General features: G+C 48.0%; 1 protein-coding gene across 7 annotated transcripts in view; it reads left to right on the top strand.

Moving 5' to 3' along the window:
- LOC114843637 (CUB and sushi domain-containing protein 3-like) overlaps positions 1-24,715 on the top strand; it is a 146,494-nt gene extending 121,779 nt beyond the window's left edge. For all 7 annotated transcript variants that reach the window (XM_029130369.3, XM_055503009.1, XM_055503007.1 and 4 more), the window contains 14 exons: positions 2,386-2,568; positions 4,084-4,260; positions 6,920-7,102; positions 10,999-11,172; positions 15,024-15,197; positions 15,476-15,549; positions 16,813-16,924; positions 19,744-19,923; positions 20,404-20,469; positions 21,772-21,930; positions 22,291-22,403; positions 22,984-23,071; positions 23,868-24,009; positions 24,243-24,715. In XM_029130369.3, coding sequence (XP_028986202.1) covers positions 2,386-2,568; positions 4,084-4,260; positions 6,920-7,102; positions 10,999-11,172; positions 15,024-15,197; positions 15,476-15,549; positions 16,813-16,924; positions 19,744-19,923; positions 20,404-20,469; positions 21,772-21,930; positions 22,291-22,403; positions 22,984-23,071; positions 23,868-24,009; positions 24,243-24,402 — 1,985 coding nt within the window. In that variant the 3' untranslated portion in view covers positions 24,403-24,715. The remainder of the gene's footprint in view (positions 1-2,385; positions 2,569-4,083; positions 4,261-6,919; positions 7,103-10,998; positions 11,173-15,023; positions 15,198-15,475; positions 15,550-16,812; positions 16,925-19,743; positions 19,924-20,403; positions 20,470-21,771; positions 21,931-22,290; positions 22,404-22,983; positions 23,072-23,867; positions 24,010-24,242) is intronic.
- Positions 24,716-26,008: the final 1,293 nt, after the last annotated feature.

Genomic DNA, 26,008 nt, shown 5'->3' with positions numbered 1-26,008 from the left:
CGGGCAATGGAGAGAAGCCAATCAACCTAATGCACGTCTTTGGACCGTGGGAGGAAGCCGGAGAACCCGGAGAGAACCCACGCAAACACGGGGAGAACGTGCAAACTCCACACAGAAAGGCACCAGGGCCGCCCCCGGGAATCGAACCCAGAACCTTCTTGCTGTGAGGCGACAGTGCTACCCACCGCACCACCGTGCCGCCACATGACATACAGTAACAGTGAAAAAAGGTGTGCTCAGGTGAATTTTCATTAAACTTATCTAGATTTTAAAAAATGCCACTTTAATTAGATTTTTTACTGAGCAGCTACTGGAAAAATACTAGATATATAACTAGAGGGAGAGAGAGATACGGCAACACGGGCAATCAAAAAAACAAAGAAAGCAAAGTGTAACTGTGTTCTCACATTGTCAAAGGACTCTTCTACTGTACACCAGTGTTCCTAATTAACTATGGAATCAGCAGTTTGTAATGGAAAGAGGAAACCTTTGTAAATCACTTCTTCATCACTAAGAGGCTTGATAAATTAGGAGCCACAGCAATAAACATCTGTCTGCACATTGTCACAGCTGTAGCAGAAATGAAAACCATAACGCAGCTGGAACTCAGCTGTTGCTTCCAGTTGTGATATAGCAAATGCTCGGAGAGCCTTAATTGATGCGGGAGCAGGTTTCAGCACACGGTCTACACGTGTGCTAACCAAAGGTTATGAAGTGATGCAATTACCAGCGTTGCGCTTAGAGGAGCCGCCGCACGAGGAACGCGTTAATCGCCTTTTCGCCGTGTCGCGTCGTCGTCACGGCTTCAGACTGGACGCTGTAGAGTCTGTGGACAGGTTCTGCAGGGCTGCGAATGATTCAAATGGCATTATAATTCTCAGTGTGCTTCACCGGCTCCCACAAAGCAAATTGGACTGCGGATGCCTCAGAAGTCCAGTGGCGTGTCAGAACCCGTTCTCCTGCGCGCCCCTGCGCTCCCTCTGATCTGTCCTTCCTTGTTAATTAGCCAGAGGGAGCTTAAAACCCGCTCCCGGACCGTTCTCCTGTCGTCTTCATCTGCTGCGCGCATGATTCCAAGGATTAATTGTCTTACACGCTGTCTCACAATGGGAGCGTGGTGAACGGACTCACCTAACATTCGACCCAGGTCCGCCGGCATCTCGGTCACTGAGGGTCTAATAAGGTACCAGAGGCATCCACACACACGTGGACCAGCACCGACCCGGCCAACAACCGGGTAATTACGTGTGTGCATGTATGTGCAAAGACAGGCCCGCTCAGTGTACCCGGAGCTCGACTTTCATTAAGTGAAATGCACACATGTACTACGGTAGCGCCTCCTAAAAAAAAAACAAATCCACTTTGTGCACGTCTGAGCAGCTGGATGTGTGTAGAAGATATCGACGCGCGGTGTTTGTGTTGTAAGGCTTTGTCAACAAGTCCAGTATTACTGCAGCTGCTTGCTGCCCTGTAGACAGAGAGCATCAGCCAGCTGACAGGGAATGATGCACAGGGTGTGTGCACAGCTCAGGAAGCAGGAGCTCAAAGCCAATAAAGCCCAGATCCTCCGCGGAGACACGATGCGAAGTGAACTGTACAGACGGGCGCAGCCGCAGATTAGATAACTTACGTTTCTGTCTGTGTCTGTCTCTCTGCTTTGTCTTTCCATCTACATCTTTTTTTCTGTGACACTCTGTCTTCTGAAGCCAAACAGATTTTTTTTTTTCCTCTCTCCTGCGCCGGTTTCATTTCTGCAGGAGAACACGAGCAGCAGCCGTAGCAGAGGTGGTGGTTGTTAAGTGTGTTATGTGCGATTTTTTTTTTTTTTTCCCCGTTTGCTGTGAGGATCTCCCCGGAGAATACAAATCTGAGACACCCCCCACCCCCCTCGACTCCATCCGGACTCACACAGCACCAACTTAACTTGCTCTTCATCACAACAACAACAACAACAACAAATGCTGGGTAGTCTCATTGTTTCACCCGCTGGAGTCCTATAGGCGACATGACAGGATTTACATGAGGCACAGCAACCTTGTACCAGCGCTAATTCATAGACGTGCAAGGCGGGCGGCGTGAGGCTGCATGTTCCACCACACAACAGCCGACGGGAGATAATTCACAATAATGAAAACACATTTTGCTCCAGAGGTCAAACTGTATTCACCGTTCCTCTTAACCACAGCTGGTTGCCTTTTAATGTTGGTCCCACTGCTTTTATTCCCACAACGCCCCTGGTGTCGGAGCCGTGAAAGCCTCGCTCCTCCAGGTCGTTGGCCTGGTGACAACTGTTCACCGGCGCATTGTGTTTTACAGCCACGTCCTGTAACTCGGCGGCGCCGCCTCGGCCTGTTTCTCACGGCCTCTCGTCCCTCTGCGCCGCAGGTGACTCGGCGGGCGCCTGCGGGGATCCCGGCACTCCGGCCCACGCCAGCAGGGAGGCAGGAAACTTCAAGGTGCGCAGCAAGGTGCGCTTCACCTGCGCCGTGGGACACACGCTGTACGGCTCGGCGGAGAGGATCTGCTTCCCCAACGGGACGTGGTCGGGGAGACAGCCGTTCTGCAAACGTAAGGGGAGGCCACACACACGCACGCACGCACGCACACACACACACACACACACACACACACACACACACACACACCCCGCCCACAGCGTGTCTGCGACTCCTCATCTGCATCCTCACCTACACACTGATAGTCGCACACAGCAGATGGATAACTATCTCTCCGCTGTAATACGCTCTTCCTGCCAGCACATGATGGTGGGACTTGCTGCCAGACTGAAACCAAAAAATTCATTAATTTTAGCCACCTTAAGCCAAGTTGCTTTTGGATTGCGATGAATGAATCATTGTGGATTTTGAAGATATTAGCTCACAGACGCGCAGCTCCGCGTCTTGCATAAATCACCCCCGGGGGGTCAAGCGGATATTGAGGCAAATTTACGCCGCCTCCACGTCCTCCCTCCGCCAGCCGTGCACATGCCAGGGTTGCTTTTATTGTGACGGGGTGTGTGAACTGTCCTTGGTAGGTGCCTTTCATCTGCAGCACTTTTTCTTTCTGTCTCCATCAATCTCGCCTTCATTTCCCCAGCGCTTTCTCTCATTTCTCCCCTGATTTCTTCCTCTCTTAATCTTGTTGTCTGGCTGTTTCTCCATCCATGTCCACTCCTCCATCTGTCCCTGCTCCGTCTCCCTCGCCCTCTTCATTCTCCTCTCTTTATTGCCCAGCGCTTTCCTCCCTCGTTTCTTTTAGCCCCCGTCTTTCTTGCCCAGCTTCCTATCTCCCCCTCTCCCCGCTCCTGATTTAAAGATTGTTTTAGCCGTCGCTTAACCTCAGGAGGGAGGAAGTGGGGATTCGCTGGAGCTTGAACGGGTTTCAGCGCCCGTCTGATCTAGAGCCCGTCCGTCCTTCATCCACAGCGTTTTACAGTCAGCGTTGATACCAAACTTAAAATCACTTCAGAATATAGCAGGGCGTGTGTTTGGGTCTGTCATCGTGCTCGCTTTGAGTTACTTTGACAGCAATCCAAAGGCTACTGTTTGGTGCATATGCTGATGCTCAGTAGATGAAAACGAGCACGAAGGCACCTGCTGTGTGTCGGTGTGCACCTGACGGATGCGTTCGCCCTTCGCTGAGCTTTTGTGCGAACGCGTTCACGTGTGGTGATTGAGAAATCAGGCACCTAAACACATCTGTTTCCTACGAGAAGCACTTTTTCATATTTTCCAAGCAATTAGGTGATTGAGAGGGCAAATCAGCTTCGTGATTAGACGGGACGCGGAGCGGGAGAACAACAAATGAAACCGGGCCCTCCTTCAGAATGCGCTGGTGCTTCCGGTCTGTTCTGGTGTGTCTGTTTGTTATTTATGGTATAAAGCTAGTACGTCGGACAATCAAAATCAAACGAGTAATTATTTAGACAGCCTGTTATTTGCCTGTTAGTTGCCTTGTTAAAATAAATTGACATTGTAAAATATGTTGATTACTGAGGGAAATAAAAACTACTCGTTTCATTTGTGGCATCGAGCCCCTGCTTCTCCCAGCTCCCACTTTACTCCTCTCTCCTCTGCATCGCAGCCGTGCAGTGTGGCAACCCAGGCACCCCCGCCCACGGCCGCATCTCGCATGTGGACGGCACCACCTTCTCCCATTCCATTGTGTACTCCTGTATGGACGGCTACTTCCTGACCGGCTCGCCCACTCGCCAGTGTCTGGCGAACGGGACGTGGTCCGGCGCCGCTCCCAACTGCACACGTGAGTTTTCAATGCGTATGTTAGATGAAAAGTAGGACGAGAGTCACCCAGAGTGAACTTAAAATTACAATGTGTGTCAGAGATGGTTGTTAGATTCTGTATGATGCTTTATGAACACAGTAAAGATGTCATTCTACCAAAAGGTACAAGTAGAAGAATGAGGAGGTAGGTTTAATAAAGACAGTGTGTGTTCCACATGCAGCTACTGTACAACAGGGTGTAAGATTTCAAATGGCACATAAACGTCTCTTAGCCTTTACTCGCTGTGAAGCATCAAAACTGCCTGGCAGTTTTTTTTTATTGTGTGAATCTCAGCAAATGAGCCTTGCAGTAATTAAGCATGCCAATCTATATTCAATTTGCACCAGGATGACTATCAGACAAAATTACGCATTGTTCCTCTCTCTCTGAAAATCACCATATTCTGCTTTCCCCCCATTCTTTTTGCTTGTTATTGAATCACTAGAAAAGATAAACGGCACAGGCGTAATTTTCGGTTCTCAAACGAAACGAGCCTCTCGGGAGGAAAGAAACCTTCAACACTGGGGAAAATATAATAGCGATCAAGCGCTGAGAACAGCAGGATCGCTTTCTGTCACTCGCGCTCGTGACCAAACCCATTGTCGTCCTCCACTACATCGCCTCGCATTAGTTTAGTGGTCAGCTCAGGGACATCAACACTTAAGATGCCAAAATCAGCTCAATGTGCCTTCATTAAAGAGGCAATCATTTTCACGGTTCACAGGTAATCGATCATGTAGGTTACCGGATCAAAGTCACTGCGTTCTCAAGGGGAGGGGAGAGTTCCCTTTGCTTTTTTTCACACCCCTCTTGATAGTTGCTAAATGGGATTTATAGAGCACGTTAAGGAATTATCATGCATTTCAAAAGAGACTTGATCAGTGATGTGTGAAGTAGAGCCATGAAGCACTTCATGAAATAAACAGTAAACACTGATTATTCAGGGAGACTGTTTGCGTTTCCTCTGGATTTAAATGGACTCTTCCCTCCGTTCCTCTCCCCTAATTTAAACACAATCCCAGTTGTGTCGGATTCTTGCCATGGATGTGGGTTAGGGGGAATATGATTAGATGACATTAGAGCAAAATGCCTATTAGTGTCTTTAGAAGTAATGAGGTCACAGCTAGATTTTTACAGTGAAATGGTTGTTAGGAATTAATTTAAATAGGCGCTGCCGCATCCCGAACCCACAGAGGAGTCATTGCATCCGAAACGGCAGAATCCTGAATCTGAAGCAGGTCGTGACTCTACGGATGCTGACCTCTGGGTGAGCGATTACGCCCAGACACAACACGGAGAGAAGCCGCTAATGTGATGAAGCTTGGTTAGAAAATGTGGCACAGCAAATCACATATTTACTGGAAGCAAGCTGTAAAGAGGGGAGTCCTTCAGATGGTGCGTGTGCTCCTTCACCTTTACCTCCATCCGCCTCATCTCTTTCCCAGTCAGGCCACGTTTTCGCTCTCTCGTGAGACGTTTTTAGTTCACACCAATTGAAAATTTTATCAGTTGTCTTTAATTCATGCCAGCTCCTTCTGCCTCATGTTTGCAGAGGCACGTCATGCTTAATTCAGAGTAATGTGCTTCGGTATAATTTCGGCGGCTCGGGGTCAAAAGGAACTGAAGACCTGAATTTCAGCAAACGCAAGAAGCCTCATACAAAGCAGGCTCCAGAAAAGGACACAATGAGCTCACAACATCATATATTACCACACACACACACAATCAGCCAGTCCTGCTTCATACAGTTTTGACAGAAATAATTCTTCAACTAAAAAGCAATTAGATTAATTAGATCCTTGCACATTTTTTTACCAGTGGCTTTAATAATAATTTGACTACACAAGCCTGCACCTCTCCAAACCTCCGTTATTGGCAAACGGAGGGACACAGATTCTTCAGCGCTCACAATTAGCGGCTCTCATATGGATCTTGTCAGGAGGCAAAGTTAGTCTCCCCCAGCAATTATAAAAACATCCAAGTGTTGAAGTCCTTGGCAGCGACTGAAAATAAACAAACAGATTAATTTAAGGGCGGAGGCGGCTGCAGAAACAGCCATATGCGTCAAAATGGCTTCTTACATTAAGGTGAACAAGTCAGGGAAGATTTTAAAATAATTAGGCGCAAATTAGCACGGCGAGATGGAACAAGTGCCATTAAAAAGCAATCAAATGGAGGCTGGCACCTCACATTTCTATCAGAGATAGCGCTAGGTTAGGACCTGAACATGCAGTGGGCCAGTACAGCCATCTGTTTACTTTGGAGAGATCCTGCCTTGAGAAGACGCCAAGAATAAAGGAGGAGAGACAAAACTCGCTGGTGGGGAAGAGCTCTGCAGCTTTGTTATTATTTATAGTGAGCTCTTCTCTTAAATAAAACAGGCTGATGGAGTCACGAGCACGTTTGGAACGTTCAGAGTTAATATTAGGGTCATTATGACAAGATGGGGAGGATTTACATGTTTGCATCTTCCCACCACAGGTCAAATCAACACCAGAGTTTGTTTTTAATTGCTCAGTTGCATGAAGCTGACAGACATATTTCTTCTTGTGGTCTTTTTTGTTACAACGACTCACTTTGGAATGACTGAAATCGCGCCCTCTTCTGTTTGGCCTGTTTGTTTGACTGTTTGTTTCAGTGATTGCGTGCGGCGACCCCGGGGTCCCCGCCAACGGCCTCCGCTTCGGGGACGACCTCACGGTGGGGCAGAACGTGACCTTCGCCTGCCAGCCGGGCTTCGTGATGGCGGGAGGCGGCGCCGGCGCCACCGTCACCTGCACCAGCAACGGCACCTGGAGCGGCGGCGCGCCGGCGTGCCAGGGTGAGGACACGCCCACCTTCATCACCGTCCACCTTCATCACCGCCCACCTCTATCACCGCCCACCTCCATCACCGTCCACCTTCATCACCGCCCACCTTCATCACCGTCCACCTTCATCACCGCCCACCTTCATCACCGTCCACCTTCATCACCGTCGGGCTCATATGGAAGCGTCATCAACACTCACAGAACCAGACCCAAACGCTCACTTCACGCTGATGTTCACACACGTGCATCTGTTTTGACAAAGCCATTTATAGTAAACACACAACTACGTTAAGCCTCGTGCTAACGCGCTGCTATATTTTAAGGCCTAATAAACACACATGGAACAGATGTGGCCCCTTGGAGCTCGGCAGGACGAAGCCATTCCTCACCAACACCTGCACCCCGAGGTGCACCTGTGCTGGCGCGGAGCCAAGGCTCACGGTGCCTCCGACACCTGATGATGGATGACTAGCAAGTCCCCTTCATCATAGCGAGCATCCTTCTAATTGTTCTCCAGCACTTAATCACCAGCCTCCTCTCTGAAGTCAGCGGGAGCCCTGCGAGTCTGGTCAGCGTCAAAGTTAAAGGCGCACGAACGGGCGCCGGTCGCCATCGCGCATCGGCCTCGCGCCGCTTTCTGATGGATGATCCACGAGCGGCGGCGCGCGCGAGCACGTGCGCCTCGAACCCCCGAACGCAAGGGACGAACGGGCGCGTGCGGCGACGCAGACGAGGGACGCGCCGCCGGGAGAGCGGAGGCTCATTGTTGCTAAGGAACCGTTTCCCATCCGCCGCTGAGGGGAAAGTGGCCGGGTGTTGCGTTTGCCTCCTGAGGAGCAGAAAGGCAGCAAAAAAAACCCGGCAGCGTGTGAATAAAAGCGACACGCGCGCTGGCAGACGTGAGACGGCGCCGAGGCGATAAACACAGAGGTTATTGAAGGACGGGGAATCAAACTGATTTCCTGATTCCGACTAAGTCTCTGTACCACCTTGTCTTGTTTGCAGCATCCAGACTGACACACATCCTTTTCCAGTGTATTTTTAACCACTGCACTATGTCCGCGGTCCGTGTCAGCGGAGGCGCTGGGCCCCCGGAACCCCCGGAGCTCAGCCTCCCTCTCAGCATCACGCCCGCTCTCACGCGTCGCAACGCCGACAATCGCCCGTCCGCATGCGATGACGCGGCGGCCGCGCTCATGCGTGCGGACGCAGGTGCTCCCACGGCGCGCGCTGACCTGCGAGACGCTCAGCGCGCTCCACCTTCTCCTGGCGCCGCTCCCTTCCTCTCCCATTGTCCCGGACTATCTGGGACGAGCAGCGGAGCAGCTTGCCGGTAACCGGGGCATGTGTTGGCGGTGTCAGAAAAACAGGGGGAATTTTTCTTCCCTTTGCACTTCTCCTCCTCCAATAAGATCACTCACCTTTTTTTGCATGGTTGGGTTCATGGTTGAGTCGAGGTGCGGCGGTTCAGGCGGGGTGAACCGTCAGCAACCAAGGCGGCGCCGGGCGTTTGTCATCTTGTCGTAGATTTAGATGGGGCGCCGCGGGGAAACGAGAGGGGGGAGGGAGGAAGGGAGGGGGGGGGGGGTTCACGTCAGAGCGAGGAAGGGACGAGGGGAGTTTGAGACTAAAGCAGACGAGGAGGCTGCACGTGCGCTGGCTCTGTGGAGAATTGTGCACTTAATGTGCAGGCATTGGCGCTGGTGCAGCAGCGTGTGTGTGTGTGTGTGTGTTTGCGTGCGTGTGTGTGTGATGTAAACACACTAAGCCTCGCCCAGCAAGGATTCGGTCTGAATCCCAGGTTTGGCGTGTTCAGCTAAGAGGCACTAATGCTGCTTAGAGCTACTTAGGAAAACGGGGACACTCTCTGCCTCCGTGTCCTGCCTGCCACCCGTGCCTTTGTCTTTTAAAGTCATTTCCAACGTTGCGCTTCTGGGATTTGCAGGCCTACTCCTCTAATCAGTGTAATTTACCTACTTGCGCCAGCATATTCTTGGTCCATCTGTCCCGTCCTCTCGCTCATCCTCTCCCCGTCACGCAGGCGTGTGCTGTAGGGAGGCGGCCGTCTTTCCACTTTACGGCATCCAGCTGGGCATTTTAGTGCTAATTCAGTTTGAAGCGTCTGCTTTTTCCAGGGCCGCAGATCAACAACGTGAAAATCCCAAAGTCAAGACATTTTTTTTTTTTTTTTACTAATTCATCAACATCAAAGGGAAGCAAAGACGTTTCTAGAAGAAAATCTAAGGAAAAAAACACAGTGTGTCAGTGTGGTTTTATTCACGGCGTGTCAAGGCCCAAGCAGCTTCTCAAACAGACTTCTGAAGCTTATACATTGTGCCCTGCAGCAGAATGTCCTTATGGAAATATGTTTGCATCGCTGGGCAGCAAAGAACAGACAACACCTCACCTTGAAGTAAAAGTGAGAACATCACAGTGGCTTCCTCCACATTTACTGTAGAAATCTATAATAATGTGCCTTCAAGTTTAAATTCTTAACCTGCTTTTAGGTTGGATCTGAATCATCTCTAAATGATGTGCTTTCCTTTTTATGCCACTTTATTAGCATTAGAACTAGTTTGTTTTTTGTGGCGTTTGGTGGGCGTTTACATCAGAGGGATGTCTTCAGGCCTGCAGTGCCCAAAGCGACTGCTCATTCAAAGGAAAGGTCAAACCTGCTGGGAGCGTGGAAGCAGGAGCGGGTCCAGGCCATCGCAGGCCCGGTGCCGGTACCGGTGCGTCCGGCGTAGCTGCACGTGGGTCAAACTGTGCGTCCCCGTCGCTCCATGTACGAGTTAAGTGCGAACGACCGGCGCTGCCAAAACGATGAGGCCGAACCTGAAAGCCTTTGCGTCGACGTGACAGTTTAAGGAAGTGGATTTGTGAACGGAGCGTCTGATCCGGCGGACCGTCGTGAAGCCCGGATGGAGCCTGACTTCCATCTGCAGATCTTAGTTCATGCATGAGCATATCTAAAAAAAAAGAGACTTAGGGAAATGGTGGGTGTTAAGGGAGAATAGTAATGGTATAAAACAACTGCTATAATTTATTCACGTCCCTAAAACCCATATCCCATCTGCATCCCATGGGTCCATCTCCAAGTGTGCCAGCTTTATTACGTATTCATTTATTACAATTGTTGAGCAAAAAGTTTACGGCTGACGCAGACACAAGATGTCTCCTTGTTTCCCACAAAGAATTCCGTGTACTCCAAACAGTAACAGCAGGAAAGTCCCACACAGTCGCAGTCAAACCACGAATCATTACTTTGGACCACAGATCTTATTTTTACTGCAGTTGCAGTGCGAATTGGAGAACTTGTGCCAGCTCTAATGCTTTTTAATACTGTCAGATAACACTGTAATTTGCAGCATGCTGTGTAATAAAACGGGGAATCTGACAAAGCGTGTTTCTGTTAAACCAGCTCCCAAACCTGCTGTGTCTTTAAAAAGAAGCGCCGCCGAAGCACCCTGGGACACAGTTTATCAAATGTGTGATCATTCTAAAGATAAATGGTAACATGAAGCCTGTAAGAATTACAGGTTTAAAAATTACAGGTGTCTTGATTTAATTAGAAAGGCAGACACCAGCCTGTCCCTGTAAATTCGCATAAATCATAGTAATTATCTCCACCCACTGTTTACAGCTGGCTGTGCTGTCCTTACGTCTTGTGGCTCTGGTGGTTTACTGCTTCCAAGATGAAAGGAAGCGCCACTTTTTCCTTTTATGACTTTTAATTTTCCTGTTTCTGTCTGTCAAAATAAACATCCTCAAGACCGCCAATGTTTCTCTCATTCACATCACCAAAACACATGTTCAAGGATTTAAATTCTACCCTATAGATATAAAACTTTAAAAGTTTGACTTTGATCTTTTTCACGTTTTTCACGTCTTCTGGTCGGTTCCACAGTGGTGAAGTGTCCTGCAGCTCCAGCGATCCCCAACGGCCTCCTGGAGGGCTCCGTCCTGGAGTGGGGTACCAGCGTGAGCTACAGCTGTCTGCCCGGCTATGAGCTGTCCTTCCCCGCTGTGCTCACGTGCACCGGCAACGGAACGTGGACGGGAGACCTGCCTCAGTGCCTGCGTGAGTCACCGCTCCGTCCTTCAGCCATAATTCTGCACTTCTTAGGAGGAGATCTCCTCGTGTTTGCACAGAAATGCTCTTTGTGACATTTCTGATTCGATCGCAGAGCGAGCAGTCGAGTCTTTTGTCCCATCAAACATTATCAAGCACCTGAAGTGTTGCACTTAGAGAAAAAGCAGAGGGACGAAGCTTTTAATTATAACTCACCAGCCAAATCAAATGCATTCAGAGAGGCTGGTTTTCTGCTTTACCCTGTTGTGTCCAAAAATCCCGAGAACTATAATAATGCAGTCGTCCAAAACCATTGGAGGTCAGGTCTAAAGCAGGTATCTGGGCCACGGGCACTTGCACACGCTCGTTTTTGTCTCACCCACTCGCCGCTATACTCTTCACTTGTTTTCCCCTCGTCAGGCTCTGTTACATCACTTCGCCGCTTGACCCTTTGGAGTTTATCTGAAGTAATTAAATTAATGAAATTCACGCGCAACTCCGAGTTTAACACCAGGGTCCAGGTGAAAAAGCTAAATTATAACACAAATTAAATAAGACAGTGCTGCAGAGGTGCAGCGCAGTCATTACTAGTGTTGCTCGTCATTACAACAATGAGCGCTTTTTGTGAGAGTCTGTCACGTTTAATACAAAAAGGCATGAATACATTTTTGTCCATGTAATTGCAATATTATAAACAAGGACATTTTACTTCATTAGTTTATTTTTCAAACCTCCTCTTGAGATTCTTCATTAAATAAAAAGTGAACTAATCTTTTGTTCCAGTTGAAGCTGATCAGAGTCTGATGCTCTTTATCTGCTCTGATGCCTTTTTAAAATATATGATTGCAACATAATAATAACCCACGACGAGCCCGCTTAAGAGCGCGTCATCGTCATCAGAAGCAATCACTCACACAGAATCAAAATATCAAGAAGGCTTAAAGTACGTATGCTTTTTTTTTATCCTTAAGGCTAAGCAGAATAAAAACAAATGCCACTAAATAATTTATGCGCATTCATCCAGAACAAAAGCCTCGTATGTTGAAGTGGTACATCCTGCATCACAGCCTCTGATTAATGAAGCCCTGTTGTCCCAGAACCTCTGATGTCCACTAAACACGGAGTCAGAACCCGGATGCGGCGCTGGTTCTCTGCTCTGTTCTCTTTCCACATGTTGGATCAAGGGATTCAAAACCTGATACCCATGAGCCTATTTAAAAAGAACTACTTCTACATTCACTTCTATGCTCTCCAGTAATTTATGCTAATGACATAATGTGATGCTTGTGGCTGTGTTCAGTCAGGCGAGCGCGGTCCCATTTGGGTATTAAGCATCTAAGATCCAGCTGACAGACTGCTAGTGTTTGTGATCATGTAACTCTAAGCACAGTGTCTCATGCAGCCATTTGCTTTTCTCAGTGCCACATTGCAGTCATTTATTCCTCTTTACATAAGTCAGCGTGAACACCACTGTCTCCTCAGCGCTGACGGGAGATTGAGCAGAACGGTGAAGGATCTGATTATAAGCAAATACTGTACGCGAAGGCCTGGTTTTGGTTTTATAAGACGTTTCATCAGCTCAGAAACTAAATAACAGTAGAGTAAATCTAAAATATCTACATGATGTCTACAACAATTAGGAGTATGGTTCAAAACACTCCAATCTGAAACTTTGTGAAGGCCTAAATGTGTCTGTTCTGTTACGTTAGCGCTCAATGTGTCTCATCTCATCAGTGTTTTTGATGTAGTAATTACGTTTGATGGTTTCGCCACACGAGACCAAAAACGCGTCCCGAGCCGGTGCGACGTCTGACACAAATCCACTTTGATCGATACCAAACATCTGTGGAGGACCCGGCTCCTCCAGACGTGCGGCGCCGCCGCGCCTTGCCGCCTGACGAAGGCTGGCGAGAAATTCCCGAGGTTGGCTGAGGGAAATGAATGAGTCTGGAAAACGGGAACGATGGGGAAGAAAGTGCTGATCATATTTGGTGTGGAAAAAGCCATTATCTATTCATTAAAATGTCAGCGCTGCACTATCTGCAGCAGTCACAGGTGGTAGTCTATAAATCGTGAAGCCATTATTAAGAGGCGAACTTGTACTTAGTGCGTGTAATACAGTAACACGGCCGATCCTCACTGTACACACGCTGCATTATCGGATGGATGTGGTGCATAGAGCTTCTGTAAATGCACACAATGCTTCATCTAAGTGTGAGATGATCGCTGATGTTTCCCCTCAGAGAGAGGGGGAAACGAAGCGAAACGAAACGGACGTGCTCCACGGAAACGTGATGCACTTGTGTGAAACTTGGTGCGTTTATTAAAGAAATACACGGCGATTATGTGTGCTCGAAACTTTTGAAACTACTGAAATACAGCCGGTGCAGAAATCAGTCTGAGCAGCTTTTAGAAAAAAAATCTGTACGTTCAAGGTTAAGATGCACACTCATTCTTCCCCGTAACAGCACTTGGGGGGAGAGAGAGAGAGAGAGAGCAAACGATGCTGTCTGAGAATCAAGTTCATGTGTCTGCAGGGATGACACTGTGATCTCAACTTTGAATCTGGCCCCTGCATACTGATTACCTCAAAGCATTGATAATTCATCAAGGAAGCGGAGAGAGAGAGAGAGAGAGAGAGAGAGAGAGAGAGAGAGAGAGATCCAGTGTGTGTGGTTAGTCTCTCGCTCGCTCGCCCACCTACACTCACGGGCACAATAAATATGCTGAGCTTGGTTTGGCCGCGGGCCATTTCTCTTATATATCCATAAAGCTGTATATTATTTCCATGAGGCTTGAGGCTTTTGACTGATGTGCGTGTCACCTGTTTGGCCTGCGCCGTCAAACCTCCAAAAATGTCATCGGAATACTAAACGTCACAATGCCGTTTGACAAACGACGCCAGCCCTGTTTGGATCCGGGCCGACATTTGCATCTTTATTCGTTGTCGCATCAAAATCGCCGCTCCGGCGCTTGATAGTTAAACTTACATCGCGCCGTTTTCAGGGGGGAGACCTACAGTGCGGGCAAACATATTTTCCCGGGGAAGATACGTCTCTGAACACGAGGATTTGTTTCTGAGATAACCGTATTCGCGGTAATGGCTTTATTCAGACATCCCTGCACGGACTGGATTCTAATCTCCTCGTTCACTAGATATCTATTATGTCAGGGATTGGCTCTGGGAAGTCCCTTTAGTTTCTGACTTCAAGGGAAAGAGCAAGTGCGAACTTATCTCTGTCTCCAGACCTACACACAGCGGCGCACGTCAGGTCTGGAGAGGAGAGGACGCCCGCCTTATTATTGGCTGGCTGCTGTAGCGCTGTGATCGTCAGCATCCTCTGTCCTCCTCCACATACTGAGCGTCTGAGCCTCCCACTGTACCGCCGGCCAGTAGCTCAGCACGGTTATAGGCCATTAATATCTCCAACCGCACATACAGCGAAGATCGATGAGGAGATGCACACTGCAGACTGTAAAATGGATGGCTTCCCCCTCCATCAAGCCAACTCAGCCTAAATTATTCCAGTCAATTTGATTAGATGTCTATAAGCAATAAATCGGAGGGGCGACGGTGATAATCCGACAGCCTGACACCAAACGATGAGGCGGCGTCACAGGAGGAACATGGAGAGCGGCGGTGGCAGCAGGAGCCTCCAGCTGCATTAACCTCGGAGCCCTGTCACAAATTAATGTAGCGCGTGCTAATTATTTTGATCTGAAACTGAGGGTCGTGACCTCGCTCGCTACCTCTTTGCTGCCAAGCTGAATCTCCTGAAATGTAACGCTTGTGCTAGTGCAGTATTGCATTATCGTATTGGTGATTTGTTGCTGTTGCGCATTTTTTTTTCCCAACGCAGCCAAGTTTTGCGGGGACCCCGCGTCACCTGCCAATGGCCGGAGGGAGGGCCACAGTTTCATCTTCAGGTCGGAGGTGACGTTCAGCTGCAGCGCCCCCTACGTGCTGGTGGGGTCGAGCACACGCGTGTGTCAGCAGGACGGCACCTGGAGCGGCTCGCGGCCTCAGTGCATAGGTACCGGACAGAACCGCATGTTTTTTCAGAACATAAACACAAATGGCATCAATACATTTTTCAAGTGAGACTAAAAAAAAAACTTGGTGTCGTCGGTTATTAAGAGTCTTTCCACGGCAGACGATTTCACTGTCAGACACTAGAATACTGCTCATGTTGCCGTGACGCTCGACTAATTGTAGTGGTTCGCGATACACCGGAGAAAAATTGCTTCATCATTATCTTTGCTTGCCCCTCGTTCACACTCCGCTCATCGCGACAATGATTTCATGTTCCAGAGCCCACGAGATCCACGTGTGAAAACCCAGGGACGCCCGAGCACGGCTTCATGAATTACACAACGGGTTTTAAGGTAAAAAAAAAAAAAAGTGATTATTTATTCCTTTGGATGATGTTATGTGGGTGCAAGTGTAACGTGTTGGCCATGAGTGTGAGACAGGATTCCTCTGTCTGTAGTGGCTGCACAGTATTTATTTATTCATCTGGCACCTTTCTCGTTCCGTTGTGTTGTAGAGTTTTAACTCGATGCCCGACCTTTGTATCAGTCACAACACACAACAGCCCATGATGATCAAGGCGTGATGTTTGCTTTAGGATGCATTTACCTCCGTGTTTCGGCCCAAGAATATACAAATAAATATTGAACCATGTCGAGCACTTCAACACCTTAAACATCAGACATGAAGCAGATCACACTGTAGAAAGGTGCTTCTCGGGGGCAGCCACAGGTTTGCTGCTCAGAAGCTGGAGGATCAGTGCAGCCAAATACAGATCAGTCCTCCTCCAGATGAAGACAGGCTGAGACAGGCGATGGTTCACCTTCCAGCAGTGCAGAGGCTTCAGGGCAAGTCTCCCACTGACCTAAAGCCCACAGACGCCCCGGGGAGGGACGGGATGAACCTCGTTGGGCATAGTTTGTAGGTAGTTAGTGTCAGAATACTTTAATAATCAGAACAGACTTGTTTTTGCTTCGGGATTGTGGGTTAATGACTGTGTAAGGTCTAAACAGGAGTGTGAGCAAAAGACCTGAATGAGAAATGAAACCTTGACCGCTGGCGTCCTCCCTTTAAGCTGCTATTTTTCGCTTCCTGCAGTGTCACTTCCAAGCTTAGTGCAAATAATTTATCTGCCACATTCAGCGGAATGTCTGATGTTAAAACTGTCCCAGATGAACAAACGAAGGCAGAAGGAGCTTATTATTAGGATCAGTGCTTGTGACGTTCACGGCTGCGTCGTCGTCGTTTTTTGTACCGCGCCAAAGATCTTCGCCGCCGTCTGAAATCTGACACGAACTTGCGCAGACGGCGCCGTTTTTTTTTTTTTTTTTTTTTTTTTTGAGGACGGCTGAAAATAATAAGCTTTAAGATAACGGAAGACGGTTTGGTTTCACTAAAAGCTTCCCGATGTCTGATGTCTGTGCATCAGTTCAGAGCAGAATATGGGCCATCGCCTCTAGGAATAGTCTCCATCTGCCTCTACGCGCTACAGATAATCATTAAAAAGGAGGAAAGAAAAAAAATCTTAACATGCCGCATTCTCTCCTCAGCTCTTTAGATTTGACGCTAGGAGCCTATTGGCATTTGCATCAGTGTATTGACTGTGTGTTGGTGGCCAGGTGGGCAGCAGAGTGGACTTCCAGTGCCAGCAGGGACACCTACTGCAGGGCTCCACCACTCGGATCTGCCTGCCAGACCTCACCTGGACCGGCGTCCAGCCGACCTGCATCCGTGAGTGCTCGCTGGTTTGTCACTCAGCTGTTTAGTGTGCGTTTTTCTGCCTTGCCGGCCGCCCGGGACCCGTCTGGTCCTCCGCTGATGCCTCTCTCCGCCTCCTCTACCCTGATGTAGCCTTTGACCAAGTAGATTGCAGCCCTGCGCATCAATCAACCTGCCGTCCCAGTCATTCGGAGACTGATTGCTGTAATTTGCTTTGAACTACCTTAACCGTGGACCAACGCAAAGCTGGGACTGTGCAGTTCAACGCGGCCTCTGCTTAGCCAAGCAAAATGCTTCTCCTGCTTTGTGTGCAGGCCAGCGTCTCAGCGGGGTCCCTATCAACTCCAGCGTTTTTCATGGGAACGTTTGAATCTCCCGATCGTCTGCCCTTTTACTGTGCACTTACAGAGTAAACACCTGAGCTTTGTGATATAGGAATTCAAATGATATGTAGTAATCTTGATTTCATAACCCCGAAGATGTAGCACCCACTAGAATTTCTCAGACGTTTTTTTTTTTTGCTGAGGAAGCAGAAACATTCTAATGCTAAGCGTCGTCCTCTGCAGCACAGATTTATGCCTGTGTTAATGGGAGGAGGAATAGTTTTTGAAAATGTGCATGCTCTGTTTTACTGTGGCTGCAGTTTATTAGGTACACCTCAAACTAATACCACCTAAAGCATAATACATATTCATCTAATTAAGAAATGTCATCAATTAAAGCACAGCTTGTGTGTGTGCATAGGTATGACTTTATTGCATGGCTTCTTGTAACCAGCCCAGTTTTATTCAAACACATGGGTCTAAGTCATCATTTGCATTCACATGTGATGCAGTCAGGTGCTGTAGACGGATCCAGCGGAAACTGTGCTTATATATTTGAGTATGAGTGCTTCTATATAGGCCTGAAACTTGACCCTCGGTCACAACACAGACGTAAATCCTCTGAAATGCCTTTCTCTATGATTAAATGCTCTTCTGTTACCGTGAAGCCACTTAAATTGATTTAAAATTGAAGCCTGTGACTCCTATAGTGCTGGCGAAGGCAAAAACCCGGAGGGATCATCAACATGATAAATATTATAGATGCAACAGATACAATGGTCAGTGTTAAAGACCGCAGAGTTTTAAGACATTGTGTGTATATGCTGCTGAGAAGTAAAGACGCAGGGGGGAGGTTGTAACGCACATCTTCAACACAATAGATAAATATTAAATGAATTAGAGATTTGCCAGCTCTTATCAACAGTTATACTCTGTCTGTATGTGTAAATGCATCTTTAGACAGATCCATCAAAGGGCCGCCTCTGTCTGCCCGTGTCCCTAATTAGTGTACTTCTCCACAGACGGCAACTCTGAGCCGTGAACATTATATGTTGGGTGACAGACAGAGTGAAAGTGTCTGTTGAGGGCTGTGTAATCTCAGGAGTAAAGCCTGCTGTGCTGTTTGAAGTGTAAATAACTATGGCACTGTCAACAAAACTTGATGAGGGATGTGACATGTCTTTGATACAACTCAATTCGTGTGCCTTGTAAGTGTCTTCCGTATTCATGGTCTACAGGCTGAACAAGCGCCCCGGACATGTGGCGACAGTTTGTCATTTTAAAGGGGTTACACAGGCTCGTGCTCACACAGAAACACGACAGATTATTTATTTATCCCTTCAGCTCTTAGGTCTCCACACGCTCTATGGAAAACGTACAATATGAGGCCCCTTTGCTTCTTTCACATGTGAAATGTGTGAATGCGTTTGTCGGGTCCAGGTTTTACTCTGCAGCTCCTCTGGATGCTCAATACACTCGGCCTCCTCCTCCACGCGTCCACATCTCAGTTAAGCGCGTAACACGTGAATGATCGACTGTGGCAAAGGATTCTTCGTGTTTGAATTGAGCAGGAAGTCAAAGCACATGCTGTAAGCAGCAACTGTGGGAGCTGGAGAGACTGAGTTTAAGTGAGGAAAGTTGGGGGTTGAACTGGAGGCGACGTCGCGTCAACAGTAGCTCCTCCAGCGACGCAGCTCCGGTTCAGAATCCAACAAGAGGACTGGTTTGTCCTCTGGTCTCCTGAAGCCCAGACACTGGTTCTGGTGCTGGCGTCCCATCCACGGCCCACCGTCACCAGCGTCATTAAAACGCCATGAAGGACCCATTTGGTCCTGTGACTCACTTGCAGCTGTCTCTCATTCGACAGCTGGCGACGCGTTCCCTCGCTCATCAGCGCGATAATATTTAGCTACTGTATTTTCACACTGTTGACGCCTCGGAGCCTGACTGCTGAAACCCGCTCCGCGTTTTTGGCGGAGCCGGGACGATTTGCATTTTTTTTTTAATTCTTGGAGTTTTGTTGTTGGTAGATATTCAGCCAAACGTGCTTTTGTGAGGAAATGAAAAACGGCTTTTATTTGTAGAGCTTTTATAAAACTACTGCAAAGCTTTTTAAAGTAAGCATGTCACTGGCTGCGTGTTTTATAAACACAATATTTGAATAAGCTAAGAAATGACTTCTTGCTTGAGTACATCCAATAAGGCTTTAATTTATTTGTGTGCGGGTTTCTTTTTAACCCTCTCTCTATTATGGACAACGCCACTTTGTAGCCTCCTGTTCTTTCATTACATACCAGAATGGATTTATTATTATCTTGGTTAATGTATAGCAGACAGAATGGTCTTTATCCTATTAGTCTTCCGCTCTCACACCTGTTGAATGCTTATCATCCGATGTCTGTGTGCGTACATGCGTGTGTGTGTGTGTGTGTGTGTGTGTGTGTGTGTGTGTGTGGACGTCTCAGACGATGTCTCATCGCGTCCTGACGCCCTCTCCTCCGTCTGCAGCTCACTCATGCAAGCAGCCGCGCAGCCCAGCCAACGCTGACGTGGTGGGTCTGGACCTGCCCTCGTACGGCTACACCCTGGTGTACACCTGTCAGCCCGGCTACTTCCTGTCCGGGGGCTCGGAGCACCGCGCCTGCCGGTCTGACGGCAGCTGGACTGGCAAGGTGCCTGTGTGCAGAGGTATGTGGTCGGAGGAGGTCCGCGGAGGCACATAATGAAGGGGAAGGTGAGGAGGAAGGGGAGAGAGTGAAGCAGGAGTCTTTGAGGAAGTTTGTCCATTTGCATTACAGTGGAAGGGCCTGCAGCCTGTATAAGTGTACAGCACCTGATTAGTATTATAAAGCTCTCCTACACTAGGTGACATTTGCTACTGCTGCTTTCTCAAGGAGAGGTGTCAAATAAGCCGCTAATCTGTGGTGCCAGTGAAGTTTCCTGCTCCGTCCACTAATTGCTCCACGCCTGTTTACCATTTCATTCACTCGACGCTTCGAGAAGGCCTTTGATTTGGGAGATTTGTCGAGTTGCGGTTGCGGCTGAAGAGCCACTAGAGACCCGCTGTAGTGAAGTGAGGGACAACCCCGTGTGCAGACAGCGCCTGCTGCTGAGCCTCGGTGTGTTTCGCTGTATCTTTGGGACATACATATTTATGTTCTCCCGCAGTTGGATCCAAATCGCATGAGAAAACTGTCAAGCCCATACCAGGGACGCCCAGCCCCAAAATAAACGGTGAGTTTTGAATTCCACAGACTGTTCAACTGCGTCTGCAGTATAAAAAAAACCAAACAAACTCTTTGTCATCGGCTGCTCGCGGCTTTGCATTGCATTGTTTTGACTTTGCATATCTTTGTCAGACTTCTAGAGGTCATGCGTCTGTGTTTTAGATGCAGAAATGCATTTAAGCCCTGTCACATCAAACATAGGTCTGGTGCAGACAGTGAGTGAGGCTTGTTTAATAATTACTTACTAATTTTCTTATGGCAACTGTGAGCATTCACCTTTTTGCCCCGATTTTGATTGATTTGTTGTTTCTAATGGATAATGAACACAAGTTTTAAAAGTCTTTGCAACTATTACACAAGGTTTGCCAAGTTCATTGAGTTAATCCAGAGTTATCTCGCTCTGAATGTATTTAATTATCATTAATTGAGAATGAAGCATATAAGAGACACGATATTCATCAAATATGCATCAAAAGATTGTTATTGTATAAGATAAGTTATCGGGCTGATGTGTTGATTTCATTCACACCTAATTACATTGAAGCGTGGGTGCGAGTGGAAACATGTGAACGCGGTGTCGTCGTGACAAACGCGTCCACTCGAAGTTTTGAAACATCAGGGCAATTTGTTTTCACCGTGTGTTTAATGGTATTTTCAAAATCTGCATCAGGTCTGTGACTCATCTAACATCACCGAGGGCACTCGCCTTAGTTTTGATCTAGGCGACTACCAATGCTAAGTATCTTGAATCAAACAGCTAATTTAAGTGCCCGTGATTAGAAGAGCAGCTGAAACACGATCTCAGAGACCGGTCGGACGGAGACGACGGCGGAACCCGCTCCAAGATCCGGCGCTGCCAACGCGGAACACGCGTCTCCCGAGATTCAAGTCCCGATTCAACGTGTCTTTTACACCAACCAAATTGGAGCCTTTCATTTTGCGTGCATTTAGAGTAGCTGTTTTTCCCCGTGAGATTGAACACAGGCGCGGTAATTAGCTCTCAATGACAATGAGTTGGAGTTGGGTTTTACCTGTGGAGGCTGCGTGTGTTAATCAGCATAAACGCAAATAGGATGCGCGTTTATGGGCCAAAATTAGATGGAGAAGGCAAAAACCTGGATGGAGAGCAATCACTGGTGAGCTGCTCCATCACCAGGCGCTCACATAGGTCAGAAACCCACTTCCTACATACGACAGCATGAGCTCCGTCATCTCGGGATCCGTTTCATCCCAACCAGCCCGACTGTGTCTTACATACTGTACCTGTGTATATTTAATGAGGCACCTGCTCCTCTCTCCCTCCCTGAAGTTCCCGACGACGTCTTCGCGCCCGACTTTATCTGGAAGGGCTCGTACGACTACAAGGGCCAGAAGCAGCCCATGACTTTAACCGTCACCAGCTTTAACGCCTCCACGGGGAAAGTCAACGTAACCTTAAGCGACAGCAGCGTGGAGTTTCTGCTCTCTGGTGAGTCATCTATAAATCATCTGCCCCCCCCCTCCCCCACCCCCCCTCCTCACTACCTCTGCGTGTCACTTCCATTTATTTCGAGGGGGTCTCATGTCAATCAGTCAGTCACCAAATTATCTCATGCATGAGAGTGAAAATTAACTATGGGCTCCACAGACAGCGGCATGAACCAGCTCCCACTAACTGCCCACTCACGAGTCACTCGTCTCCTCCTCTCGGCCTTTGGCTATTTTTTCCACCTTTTCTCTCTCCCTCCCTCTTCATTCCCCTGTATCTTCCTGTATATAATATCTCCGCTCCTGCCTCGCGTCTTCCCTGTCACTCACTGCTTCCTTCCCCTGCCTCCTGTCCCTGTAGGAGTGTTCAAGCGCCAGGAGGCCCGCTTGATGCTGCTGCTGTACCACACGAGAGCGCTGGCCCACAGCTCCTTGAGCAGGATCACGGACGAGACCTGGGCCATGGACGGATTTGTGAGTATACGTCAGAATATCAAGCAGCTGGTCAATAACCAATAGAGGCGACTGCGTTGTGTTTAGGTTTGCGTTACCGCGCGAGCAGGTTATGGCTGTGCAGACAATGGGTCTGTAATTAGACGCGACGTAAACCCAACGTGGACTTAATCAAGCAAATGTCTTTCCGCAGCATTCGTTCATGTTACTTACTAAAACATGAGAATTAGCAACAACCGCCGTAGCGATGTGTGTCTCCGTCTCGGTACTTGTTTAGTTATAGTTGCATCTCAGACCTGAGGGATCTTTAACAAGCGCGGAACACTTTATTTGTTGGTAGAGATTTGTTTTCTAAAATAAACTTCAAGGTCCACTTGATAACAAGGTGTGACAGGCAACTGCTGCGCTGAGCTATTGATAGCGGGGCTGCACACAAACAGCGGCGCTGCTTTTGATGTGGTAGGTGTTCTAACAGCTACCGTTTGTACAAGTCTTCATGTGCGGTGGAACACGTTGGCGACAGGTGACAGGAAAAATCCCCGTTTTACTTCATTTACCCGTAACGAGCCGGGCCGCCTGTGTGCTGGTTGTCCTCCTCCAGGTCTCGGCTGAGCCCGACGGTGGCAGCTACGTGTTCCAGGGCTTCATACAGGGTAAAGACTACGGACAGTTTGGACTGCAGAGACTTGGTGAGTGTCCTTTTAAATTCGGCGAAGCCTCTGTCGCTCACATCTCGCTTCTCTGCCATTTTAAGATGAAATAAATGAGCACAGCCCTAAAATTAAGCCCCTGCTCCGCTTTATAATATGCTTAGCTTATTGTTACTTCACTTGGATGTCTGAGCCTGTGTAGACGTAAAGAACGCCTAAGATCTAATGTGAAGGGGCTCATATTGGTTCATACAGTAATAGAATAGAATATCTGCACGGTCAAAATGTAAGAATACAGTCAGATTTGGCTTTGGCTCTGAAATGCACATCTCACCGGTCGGTTTCTGCTGTTGTGTAAATGTTAATCATGATCCTTCAGCATCCTTCTCCATCCACCATCCTTAAAACCAATGAAGTTGTGGCTGCGGCACCTGCTGACTGCAGCCTATTATCGCGCCCGCGTAGATTATCCTCGCCTTTGTCCTTCATCTCTTTGTGCCCGACATTACGGTTGTCACCGCGCCGCCATTGTCTTCTACAAGATTATCACAGTCGCGGCGATCATTATCAGCGCAGTCATTACGGTTGTCATCGTTATCAAGTGACTGCTGCGTTCGCGACTTGTCATCATCGCGATCGTCTTCATCATCGTCGCCAACATCATCACCGTCGCCATTATCGCCACCAGCAGATGAGACGTATGTTTCTATTACGCCTTTCATTTTGTTCTTCCTGTGCTATTTAGTTGATCGGAGCATTTTCGGGCTGCTGTTCTTTCACATACATTATATCGACTATTTCCCCTAATGTGTTCTCTTTTTTTTTTTTCCTCCAGGTTTGAGCGTGAGAGAAAACGTTACGCTCGCTGATCCTGAAACCAACGGCTCCACCAACAGCAGCTCCGTGGCTGTTGCCATCCTTGTGCCTTTCTTTGCCCTCATCTTCGCAGGCCTGGGTTTTTATCTCTACAAACAAAGGTATGCATCGTCTCCGTACTCCGTACGAGCACTGGTTATGTGCCCATCGTTATGTTAGCCACCGGTAAACTAGCCTAGCGCTGCTCTGGCTCCTCTTTTCAACGATAATTACCATTCAGCCTAATTTACGGTGCGCAGCTGCCCACACCAAGATAATGGAAACATGTTTACAGGACAGGAGATAATTGGGATACTGTCTCTCAACTAATATGCAACCTCCCTTTGTTCCCCAGGAAAACAGATAAAGCGCAGTACACAGGATGTTCTGTCCATGAGAACAACAATGGCCAGGCCACTTTTGAAAATCCCATGTACAACACAAACACAAAAGCTGCTGAGGGGAAAGTTGTCCGCTTTGACCCCAATCTCAACACCATCTGCACCATGGTTTGATAAGGGAGTGACAGGAGGCGAGACAAACCGCCGAGATGGGGAATAAAACGTCTCCTCGTCTGCTAAACATAAATATATATAGACATATTTATATTTTCCCTGTGTGATGAAATGCCACAGACACAGCGTTGCTCAGAAACATAAAGCACACTTTTGGCAACACATTTGGCAGTTGCAGTTGATTGTACAGAAGTAGAAAGGGGAGGGTCCCGCACCTTTTCAGATCTTCCCATTGTTTGGTGAAGAAAGGTCCTAGTTACACTCTGTGAGTGTTGGCTTTATGAATAAAGGAGCCTCTGGCATATCGCTAAAATAGAGTATTTTATGCTCTTGAATCTAGAGGGGGTTGCTTCACAATGCCAAATGAAAAATGCGTCTTTCAGACCCAGGCCCTTTTTCTTTCTGTCGCCGGTCGCCTCTTTGCCCGCGTGGAGGTAAGTGTCTGAACTGTGAGCTGCTCCGTGTGGGTTGTAGAGCTGTGGGACACCAGAGCGCACGAGGGCGTTGTCGCCCTGAGTAGTGTTGGTGCTGTAGTCTCTCCAGAGTTCTATGGTAAGTTATACCTCTTTGCTGGGTGATGCTAAAGCTGCCATGGTTACAGTGCAGGTTGTGTTGCAAGCGTCTGTTTGGGGCAAACTCTGGGTTACAGTATATGAGCCATGTACGGCACCCACCACTTTGGCACGATCTTCACTCAACCCGACTTTTTCTCCTACATCTACCAAATGCTGAGTGAAGTAACCGGAGCCTACAGTCTTTGTGTATACCAGGAGCCTCAGAGTAGGAGTAGCTTCCTTGCTTTTCCAGGTTTCTCCTCATACGACAAGTTGTGAATCCCTGCAGTGCACAAACTCTACAGCTACTGTTTCCCAGAAACGTATTTAAGCGTGGGTGTCGGCAGATCAAAATGAGAGGGTGATTAAGGTCAGGAGGAAGTGTGAGGTCTGTCGAAGCTGTCATCTTGTTTCTTTTATTTTTAATAAAAAATTCAGAGTAATTTTAAGACAGAACAAGTGCAATCATTTCCTGCTTTCATGTGGAGAACAAAATTAGATATTTTTCTGGGAGACTGTGCCTTAGTCAGTAAATCCTTGATCAGTGCTCCTACTCTGGGACTTGATGAATACACCGGCTGGGCTTGTTTCATCCACGCCCCGCGATTCAGTGTTTTAACGAACCATCAGCCTCTGCCAACCAGTGTACAGCATATATGAGGCACCAACAGCATAGTCTCACCCCAGTGCATTCGTGTTTTAAAACTGGAAAATGAATTTGACACTCATCCCATTTCTACATCATTGCAGTGCCTTGAATACTATATGGGCATATGTTTTAATGAAGACGTCCCATTATTGCATCAGTAGAACCTTTGCGCCATTGTCATTGCCAGCCACAGTTTGCAGTGGTTTAACTGAGTGAGTCTATGGGTGTTTGAAAAGCGACTCATGGTTTCATATCTGCATGTTGGCAAAAAGTGATCCAGAATAGCAATTGCTGCTATAGTACTTTGTACCACTCTATCGATTCCTGTCATTGCTGTTACATTTTGTACATTTATACAGTTTTGATACTTGATGGCATTCTTTGGCGAGATGTCTTGTGTTAT

Source organism: Betta splendens, chromosome 16 (genome assembly GCF_900634795.4).
Source record: "Betta splendens chromosome 16, fBetSpl5.4, whole genome shotgun sequence".
Lineage (NCBI taxonomy): Eukaryota > Metazoa > Chordata > Actinopteri > Anabantiformes > Osphronemidae > Betta > Betta splendens.
This window is presented reverse-complemented; position numbering and strand designations above follow the sequence as displayed.